At 51.9% G+C, this 10,277-nt stretch overlaps 1 protein-coding gene across 1 annotated transcript; it reads right to left on the reverse strand.

Annotated features, from left to right (window-relative positions):
* Positions 1-1,554: 1,554 nt before the first annotated feature.
* LOC136965961 (probable ribonuclease ZC3H12C) lies at positions 1,555-10,277 on the reverse strand. The gene is made up of 6 exons (XM_067260280.1): positions 10,167-10,277; positions 6,589-7,311; positions 6,290-6,429; positions 5,794-6,028; positions 5,509-5,615; positions 1,555-5,203 (listed from the first exon to the last, which is right to left on the reverse strand). Exons 2-6 carry the CDS (start codon positions 7,242-7,244, stop codon positions 3,603-3,605), a joined length of 2,739 nt encoding a protein of 912 aa, XP_067116381.1. The 5' UTR covers positions 7,245-7,311; positions 10,167-10,277; the 3' UTR covers positions 1,555-3,602.

Raw genomic sequence — 10,277 nt, forward strand, 5'->3', positions numbered from 1 at the left:
CACAATTATGAAATGTAATGTACAATATTAGCTGATATTATTAAGGAAGTAGGCCCACATCTACTTTTGGAAACGGTAGTCTACTATTTCACTGAAGCATTAGCATCATGACATTAGCCTCTGTTGCCCGGGCAACACATACTACAGTGGTCTATGATGCATCTGTTTTCAATCTTTAAAATAAACATTCCTCACAAATACATTTTCGTTGTAGGATTTATTATGACATTACATTACAAGTAAACGATTTGTGGGTGAAATTATCATTACCTGTGGTTTCAAACCAGTGTTGCTCACTGCAATGCTGTAGCCTACGCGAGACACTACAAAAACATCTACACAGCTGTAGGAAGTCAAACGGCGACAGAACATGTTCGGCACTCCCCTTACTTAATCAAAAGTCTATCTAACTACTAACCTGAACTTCATTGCCACAGCCTAAACGTTGCCAATCTGTTCATGAAAATAATTAATTTCAGCCTAAACCGTACAACGGAACGTTAAATCCAATTCAACCAACGCAATCGCTACCAAGACGAACACAGCAGTAGTCTACTAGTACTGTACCGTAGTAGTACAATTTACCGGGGCAGCTTCTCCACACAGGGCTATATCGCATTTTGCGTTGTTACTGACAATGATCGCTACCAGTGAGCTTTTTATGAATGAGCGATTTTCCACTAAATAAATGTCAAGCTTATTTACGTTTTGGGGGGCATATTTTCAGTTAGCAGATGGGACTGTCTGAATCGCGATTCCATCTTCTACTGTCGGGTAACGTCGTAGAATAATCTTCAAAGGGGGTTCTTTATTAATGAATGAATGCAATGAGTAGGCTACATGCCTGAAAATATCACGAGAAGGGGAAAACTTAAAATGACGTTTAAGTCATAGAGATTAGGTCCATTTTTACACCGGTCTGCCAAATTTATTCGTTTTGATTCAACGATGAGGCTGCCTCTTGCAGGGGAAATGAGAAGACATCTATTTCATTCTACACTTCACTCGTATTTTCAGTTGTAAATGAGCAGCAAAAAAAAATGCCTTTAAATCTATTTAATCTTTATAAATAATAAGTATGCATTTTCATATAAAATATACAGAAATCAGTTGTAAAAATTTCATTCAAAAACGGACCCCTGTGCAACCGACGCAAGCAAGCACACCCTACAATTTCCCCAGAAATTGTACCCTCTCTAGTTGAACTATGTAGTTGTAACAACCTGCAGAGTTGGGGTGTCAGAAAACCAGAAGAAAGCAGGGCTCCCCTGTTAGCTCACTGGGTTAGTGTGCATGCTCTTTCAGACATGCTGGGGCAGTACCGCAACAGCCTGGGTTTAAATCCACATTTTAAATAGTTTATTTTAACTTGAAAGTTACATTGTGGTCATGTGAGATGTGGGACTTCACCTTCATGTAGCTTCATAAATATCGTCTCTCTCCTCTCCGCCAAACGCTTGTTAATCTCAGGAAGATTCTCTTCAGTTTAGTGTGGTTAGAAACGGTGCGAATTATACAATGATAATCGGGGGGGTCAACTTCTCCAGGGCGTAAAGTAATATTTACGATTACAGGTAAGAACGATATATAAATTTATCGACCCCGCCCAACCTGTTGTTTTTACCTCTTTTGGGGGGGGGGGGTCCAAGTCTTAATAAGGGGAGTCAAACCCCCCCCGTAATTCGAACGTAAATGTAAAGTTCAGAGTTGTACATTTTAAGACCCCGCGGATCACGGAAACCCTGTTATCGTCATGGGGTTGAGAAGCATCTGATTTGTTGTTTTTATTCTACACACAAATGTACATTGTTTACATTACAAAGACAAATAGGTTAAATATATATATTTTTTTTTGCCAAGTCACACATTTTACATTGGCACTGTGTCATATTACTCAAACAAGACATCCAAAGGACTCATCAAAGTAAACCAGAGAAGTTTTACATGTTTGGCACATAAAGATGAAGGTTGCACCAGCCTTGTACAACCTAATATTCTATTGCCTAGTGAAAGTATTATTTGGTTTTAATGGTGTTAGTAGTGATAACTGGATTATGACAACCACTCTTGTACTTATATATTCATTACATCTACTGGACTGTATGCATTAACAAAAATACTTGGGTCAGATCATGCAATAAGAAAGATGATTAAGAAAAAAACGAATAAGATGATACCGTATCAAGCTCATACAACCTGACCAAACAAAACAGATACAATTCTAAGGTGTTAGAACTGTTAACAAAAAAGAAAAACTAAGAGAAAATACTTCAAAAACAAACGCATGCATAACAGTTTGCTGAACATAGTTCAGAGTATTGGATGTGTCATAAGCACAATGCCATTCACAGGCATTACTTTTGGCCCACACCTCTGTCCCCCCCGACACACAGTGTCGCGGAGCCAGAGAGAAGGCGCTTCTTCAAACAAACGTTTTATTTTTTCGAAACAAACTGCAGATTTTAAACAGCCTTTTCCCTTCGCTGACTTCTCCCACGATTTTAAGCCAGCTGTGTGACCTACCCATCCAAAGAAGTCAGAATACCTAAACAAAATAGGTAAACCACTCCTAAATGTTTAAAATCATACAATAAAAAGATCAACTGTTTCCAAGAACATTTTCGTATCACAGTCGTAAATGCTGTTTTCATAAATAAACATGGCTGTGCGGTGTATACAAACCTCTGTGATAAACTGAATGATACAATTTGTATCAATAAAGAAAGTCTTGTTCTCTGTATGCAACGGATTGTACCGGAAACTGCTACAGACTACCTACGCTGACTAAATGCCAGGCTCATTCAGCGGACGGCATCCACCCCAAGGACGTCTGCCGACGTAACAAAGCAACCACAAACGTCTGGAGACTAGCTATAGAAAGCTACATTTGTAACATGTCTGTGAAAGCTTATCTTTATGGTAGAGGTAATTCTCTTTCTGTAGTGTACCCCTGTCATGTAGCGGCTCTCAGTGTTGGCGCAGGGCCAGACAGAGATGTCCCTTACTAAAACTAAGGTACACACGGCAGAATCGCCCAACGAGCCAGCGCCTACATCTACGACCGTGGCAGCAACCTAATCTCACCTCAAATCAGCCATCTCTAAACACAGCAACAAACACAGAACACTTCAAACACAACAGCAATAAATAAGGCCTGTATATGTACACTACAGCAAGAAACATCTGGGCATATCTTTTTCTTTTTAAGATCTACCATGATTTGTCAGTGGAGTTAAAGAAGGTGGGGGTCATTGATTAAAATGATGAAAAAGTTGAGAAAACTTGAGCATGGAAGTCAAGTGTATTAATAATATTAGCCGTAGGTTATCTAAGAAAGTGCTTTGTTAATCAATTCATATTGTTGCCCAATGCATTACTAACATGAAATCTAAGATGGACAAAAAAAAAAGAAAAATAAAGCTGAATAAATAAATTAAACTGTTGCCTATGCTTTAGGTAGATGACATTATAAACATATGGTGTGTGTATAGACGGTCACTGTCCTAACCATATCCACCACACACCATGTTCTACAGGTGGTTTTACCATCAACGGCGACTTCGCTGACTGAAGCTGAGTCAGCGAGGTGATGTGGCCCGTCGCTAGTAGCCACACTGGGCCTTCTCTGCCAGGATGGCGGCTGCTAGCTGCTGGGGGTCTATGAGGTGGGGGCTCCTGCCCATCACCCTGCCAACCAGCTCTGAGGGGAAGATGTTACACAGGTCGACGTACACCTTCTCCCTGGCCTCGTCCAGCCGGCTGAGGGAGGGGGGCTCCTGGTGCAGGGGGGGCCGGAGGGGGTGGGGAGGGGGGTGCGGCGTGTGGGAGGGGGGGGGCATGTGTGAGGGGTGGGGTAGGTGAGGCGTGTGAGAGGGGAGAGGCGTACTGGAGTGGTACGGAGGGTAGTGGGGGTGTGCTGGGGGGGGAGGAGGAGGGGCCTGGGTGTATCTATCCCACCCCCAGGCAGACGTGGAGCCGTGCCAGCCTGACTGACGGCTCTCTGGTAGGCTCTGGCAGCTGGGCGGTTCATACCGGGGGGCAGGGGGTTGGCGGTACTGGGGGTCCCAGCTGGAGAAAGGCTTCTGGTGGTGCGAGAGAGAGGGGGGTGGGGCGAGGGGGTGCTCGTACAAGCGGGAGTCCGACACGCTCTCCACCCGCGTGGAGGCCAGGCAGCGGGCCAGGGGCGACCCAGGAGGGTGGAGGCTGGTCGGGGCCAGGGAGGGGTAGTCTCCCGGGCAGCTGGAGCGAGCCCCCACAGTCTGGTGCTGCAGGTGGGGGGGGAGGGGGTACAGAGGGCGCTTCAGGCAGGGGTCGGGAGGGTCGTCGTGGGTGTAGCTGTGCCCACGCGCCAGGCTCTGGTGGTAGCTGTGGAGGGCGGGGCCGGGGGGGTAGTCAGGGGGGTGGAGGCGTCGCGGCTCGGCCGGCGGCGCGTTGGGATGAGCGTACAGACGGCTGTGGTGGTGGTGGTGGTGGTGATGCTGGTGGTGGTGATGGTGGCCGCCGTACGGCGGGCCGTCGCCGTCCAATAAGGCGTCGGGACAGGCCGGACACGCCCTCTCGCCGTACGACTCGTAGCCGCTCCCGCAGCTCACGCCGCTCTCGCTGCCGCAGTCTGACGCCGCCGAGCCCCGGCGCGGGTCCGCGTCGCCGGGGAAACGGCGGTCGGGGCTGTGGCGCGACGCCAGGCCAAGGCCGGAGTAGGCTCGCATCACGGAGTAGTAGCTGAGGTCCGGGGGCTCGGCGCTGGGGTAGAGGTCAGGGTGGGGGGAGGGGGGAACCCGCTGCGGCGTGTCCGCTCTGGGGGGCTGCTCCTGGGCGTAGCAGCCCAGCCCGGAGGGCGGGCCTCCAGGAGCCGGGGAGAGGACAACGCTCCCGCTACAGCTGCTGCCGGTGCTGCTGCCACACAGGCTGTTCTTGCGGCCCTCGCCCCGGCCTCGGCCCAGCAGCTTGTCCTCGGCCTCGCTGTACGACAGGGCCCTGACGCTGGGGTCCGACTGCCTCTTGGAGGCCCCGGTCTTGGCGCCCGCCGCCCCGTCGGCGCCCACCGGCACGCTGTGGCTCTTCACCAGGCCCTCGCCCTGGCCCTTGCTGGCCGAGGTCGTCTTGGCGCTGGCCCGGAGCTCGTCCGCCACCGAGCGCTGGGGCTGGGCTCCACGTTCTGGGTGGTAGTACTTACACTTGTGGCCGTATGTGCACTTCTTACCTGGAGGGGGGAGGGCAAGACAAGAGGGCAGCGGTTAGGACAGAGTTGCTGGGAGGCAGGTTGTCTAACACGGTCAGCCTATAGTTTTAATAAGAGATGGGTGGAGGTGGGGTGTGCTGGGGGTGGAGGTGGGGTGTGCTGGGGGTGGAGGTGGGCTGGGCTGGGGGTGGAGGTGGGGTGTGCTGGGGGTGGAGGTGGCGTGTGCTGGGGGTGGAGGTGGGCTAGGCTGGGGGTGGAGGTGGGCTGGGCTGGGGGTGGAGGTGGGGTGTGCTGGGGGTGGAGGTGGGCTGGGCTGGGGGTCTCACCGTAAGGGCAGGGCTGCTTCTTATGCTCAGGCATGATGGGTCTCTTCCTGAGGAAGTTCTCCAGGCTGGGGCCGTGACGCCCCAGCGGGTCATCAGGGGGCATGAACCTGGGAGAGAGGAGAGGGAAGAGGAGGAGGAGACACACAGAGACAGACATTAGTCTTAACCCACAGAGAGCAGAATCAAACTCCAGCAGGATAAGAATGAATTTATATCGATAGACAATTATCAACTATCCAATGCTCCGCGGAACCCTTGCAGACTGAGTAAGGACTCCCTCCTTACTTGTCGTTGACGAACGAGTACATGAGCAGGCGCTCGTCGATGAACTTCTTCCACTCGGGCTTCTCGTTGGCCAGGTCGCGGTAGTTGTCGTTGGAGACGATGATGCCGTCCGACTCGTGGGCCAGCTTGACGATGAAGCGGTCGTCGTAGCAGACCACCCGGCGGCCCTGGACGCGGCGCGACGGCGTGAACACCAGGATCTTCTCCTTCTCCAGGCGACGCAGGATCTCCTGGTCTGGGGTGGAGAGGGAGAGAAAGAGAGGAATGAGATGGGGGAGAAAGGGAGAGAGGAGAAGGAGAAAGGAGAGAGAGATGGGGAAAAAGAGAAGAGAGTGTGACAGGAAGGAAAAAGAGGCGGGGAAGGAGGAGAAGTTGAGAAAGCGAGGTAGGAAAAGAGAGAAATAGGAAGTGCGTGGTTTCCTTTGAAGGATCTAGCTGGATGTTCCACTGTGTGTGTGTGTGTGTGTGTGCAGATTCACAGGGGTGTGGCACTGACCTGTAATAAGTGCATCAGGGCGGGACTGCTCTTTCCTCCATGCGGGCACAAACACGGTGATGTCATGATGACCTCGATCCAAGAACCAATCAACAGCCAGCTGGATCCCATGGCAGGAGAACACCTCCTTATTACCATGACTACAAGGAGTAAATAGACAGCTGTTAGAAGGATCCAGAACAATATAGGGGATCTTTGGAAATCAATGGGCGCATTCCAAACTATCACAACTATCTACAAACTACATCTGATCAGAATTATTTTTACATGTAGTCTGAGTCAGCGTTTGGTTGTCCTACCTCATGGCCACGTTGCTGCCATCGAGAACAACAGGCCTCAGGTTGTCTTTGTCCCCCAGGGGGTCTGCAGGACAGGGGGACTCGGTCCCTCGGGCCTCCAGCAACTCGGACAGGCCACAGGTGGAGGAGGAGGAGGAGGTGGAGGAGCAGGAGGAGGTGGGTTTGGAGGCTGGAGGTTGTTCGCTGTCTGGCTTGCTGCCCAGTTTGACCAGCTCGCCCAGTATGTCGTTGATGAGCGTGCCCGGGCCCAGCTTGGTGAGAACCAGGCGGACTGTGTCCTCCGCGTAGCCCAGCTTCAAAGCAAACTCCAGCTTGGTCTGGTACTCCTTCAGCCCGGCCCCTGGCTGCTCCGGGGGCCCCTCACAGCCCAGGTCCACACAGGAGGCCCGGCAGAGAGGCTGGTGAGGGTTGGTGGTGCTGGGCGCGGGCGGGGCTGGGTCGGGCTCGCTCTCAGAGCCAGCACTCTCCTCCACCTCCCCAGACGGAGTAGAGCTACCACTGGAGCCACCACCCTCCTCCTCCTCTCCTTTCTCCATACCGGGCCCTGCCTCCACGCCAGCCTGACGGTTGGCCCCTTCTACGTGGAGGTACTCCAAATCCAGCCCCAGGTCAAGGATGCGGCCTGCTCCATCCTCCACATGGTCCTTTAGGCCCATGGAACTGTCCCGCACATCCAGCTCTGGGCTGACTTCACCCCTCTCACACCGCCCACGTCATGGCTGCCTGGATGGAGACAAGGTATTTGATTTCCATATTTCCAGAATACATTTGAATTGCATACACACACACACGCACACACACATTATCTGAGATGTTTATTCAAATATCACTTTCAAAGGGCCGCTAATAATAGTCGTTTACATCACGTGTAAACTTTGTGCTGTCAGAAATCTTGGTGGTGTGAGTATCTGCCTTTTCACATACTTCTGTTGTCCTCGGAAAATGTTTTCACTTGGGAAGCCCAAGCCTAACGTTGTTAACTGAATGGATGAGCGGCAAGACACAGATTGGCTGAGACAAAAGAGAGGCCAATCCTGGGGTCTGTGGGGGGTGGGGGGGGGCGGGTCTGCCCTAATTAACGGACTCCCGCTCTTTCAGTTAGCCCCGGCGTGCTCCCACCCGGACGGGCCACGCCTGCCCAGCGCATCACGCTAGGGCAACAGAGGACGCCCTGTTGGAACACATTCAGCCGTTATCTGTGGGGCTGTTGCCAGAAACCCCCCCCTCCACCCCTCTCTCTCTCGCTCCAGGACCATATGGTTACTCCCGGGGGGGGGGGGGGCAGAGTCACTCATGGAATAATTCACCAGAGACTGTGGAAGTTTCACCCCGTGATCAACGAAGCCTTATTCCACTTGGTCGATTCCATTTGAGACAGTCTCAAATCCTCACGTACAGTCACCTGAGCGGGCCTCGTGTCGAATACGAGTTTCCTGTCAGGCAACCGCACACATTAGCAGGTGAACTGAGCGCCATGCTAGCCTGAAGGCCTGCGAGCCCCGTTCGCTGCTAATCGCCAACGAAATCAAATCCCTTTAAAAGTGCAACGGAGGGGGTTCGGTGGGGGTGACGGGCGGCGCATTGTATGAAAAAGGGCTGCCTAGCAACATGGGCCACTGTTGCTAAGCTGCGGCTGCTGAAGCACTCCCCCTAAAAATGCCAAGACAGACGACCCCCTCCCGCACAAAGGAAGGCCGGGGGGGGGGGGGGGGGGGGCAAAGTGTGCCTTGCTGGAGGCCCCCCAACAATGAAAGTAACAGAGCAGTTTCTTTTGTTGGTGCTTCACAAGCTCCGCCTCCCCTCCTCCTCACACACTGTCGCAGACACACGGGAGAGACCAGTCATATAGACCCAAAGACCACTGCTAGCTCACTCCCTCCCCCTGCTTGTCATCCACCTCTACTGGAAGCTGGGAGATGTGCTCTCTCTCCAGCGACTATGGCTGTGGTTGCGACCTTTCCTTAGCTAGCCTTTCCTAGCTAGCCTTTCCTAGCTAGCCTTTCCTAGCACAGGGTGAGTCACAGTTTCTGGAGGAGTGGTGTGCTACCTCTCCCAGTCAGGGAAACTATGTCTGTTATCAAGGACAAAACACAATATTAGCATCCAATGCACTCGTTCTAATACAATTAGAACGCCTACAGGCGCATGGGCAGTTTAGCCATCAGCTGTGTTAGGAGGGTTTTCAAAGTCAGGAGCATCCGGAGTGAGCAACCTCACCCCAGGAGATGTCTACTAGTAAGTCAAGTACAGGAAATACCGGGCTCTGTGCAAACCGAAACGCCAACTCAAACGATCCTTATCGTCGTTATCGAACGTCATCATCGACAAGCCTCAGGCCAGGGCTGTGTTCTGTCGTCCACAGACGAGGCCTTTTGTGCTCCTCCACTGTGCCGCTGTGAGTCACACACAGCCCTCCTCCTCCTCAGAGAGCTTCCCAAGAGCTCATGTTCCATTTGCCAGCATCTTTCAAACCCGCTCACCCCCAGCCAGTCCACAGGGGACGGACGGTGGTTTGCATTGATGCAGGCGGTGATGAATATGTAACGCTGGGCGGCAGGTCTGGGTGGGTGGAGGGAGGGGGTAGTGGGGGGAGGAGAGGAGCTGGGGGGGGGGGTCTGTCTGCCATGCAGTGTGTCGCACAATAGAGGGGGCCGGCCGAGCCGAGAACAGGGAGGTAAGGTGGGGGAGAGGGGAGGGGCTCTGGACTCTCCTGCCGTCAGGGTAACAGATGTCTCCTGAGCTGGGTGGAGCAACCGGTGTCCTCCCTCTTCCACGGGGCTCAGTCGATGCAGCCAGGCTGCGGACGTCCCGCCAGCTAGCCTCACGTGACCCACAAAACAGGAGAGCTTCTTTTTTTTTCCAAAAACCTGTAACAGAGTCCGTCCCCCGCCCGCTCTCTCTTCTCTTCAGCCACATCTTGTATCCTACACACTTTACATACTGGGAACTTCCAGAATTGTCAGAAATAATTCTTAATTAATAAAAATGTAATCTTCTGATGTTCTAAAGATACTAAATAGACAGCATTTTATTTAAGCCAACATTTAAAAATATATTATAAAAAGTAACGTCAAAACTGCATTTGGGGGATTGGTTTCTTGATCCAGGCTTGTTTTGTCTAGTTCCTGACTTTCCTCAATAAATTCCACAAACGACATTTCCCTCAACAAAGCTCACAGGACTGAACATTTTGAGAGACATCACTCTCTCAAGCCCCTAAAGCTGGAACGGCGTAAGAACGCGTCTCGTTAGCTCGTCACAAGAGGTCAGACGAGCTCCTCCGCAGGTTCAGGTGGTCTGACTGACTTGTCAGCCCGGACACCTTCCACAAGCTGAACAGGTGCGGCTTGACCACCTGTCTGTTGACCCCGCCTACACCGCCCACGCCAGCACTCGACGCATGATCTCATTTAACCTACGGTCTACTTCTGTACACAAACCGTAGTTTATGGTGACCACACAATTTGTTGTGGTTTTCGCCCAAGAACTAGAGCAATCCTTAGCCAGGGAAAAACCAAGGAAGACAGAGGCCAGTCCAACATGAAGACAACAGCTGAGCAGTCAGTATCTCTACTTACCTCTTACTCCTGGGAATGACCAATGACAGTGAAAAGCCTGACAGAGTGAAAGTGCCCTTAGGGATGTAACTTGTCTCATAACAGCATAACAAAATCCATTGGCAGTTCTGC

The sequence above is a fragment of the Osmerus mordax genome, chromosome 22 (genome assembly GCF_038355195.1).
Source record: "Osmerus mordax isolate fOsmMor3 chromosome 22, fOsmMor3.pri, whole genome shotgun sequence".
NCBI classification, from domain to species: domain Eukaryota; kingdom Metazoa; phylum Chordata; class Actinopteri; order Osmeriformes; family Osmeridae; genus Osmerus; species Osmerus mordax.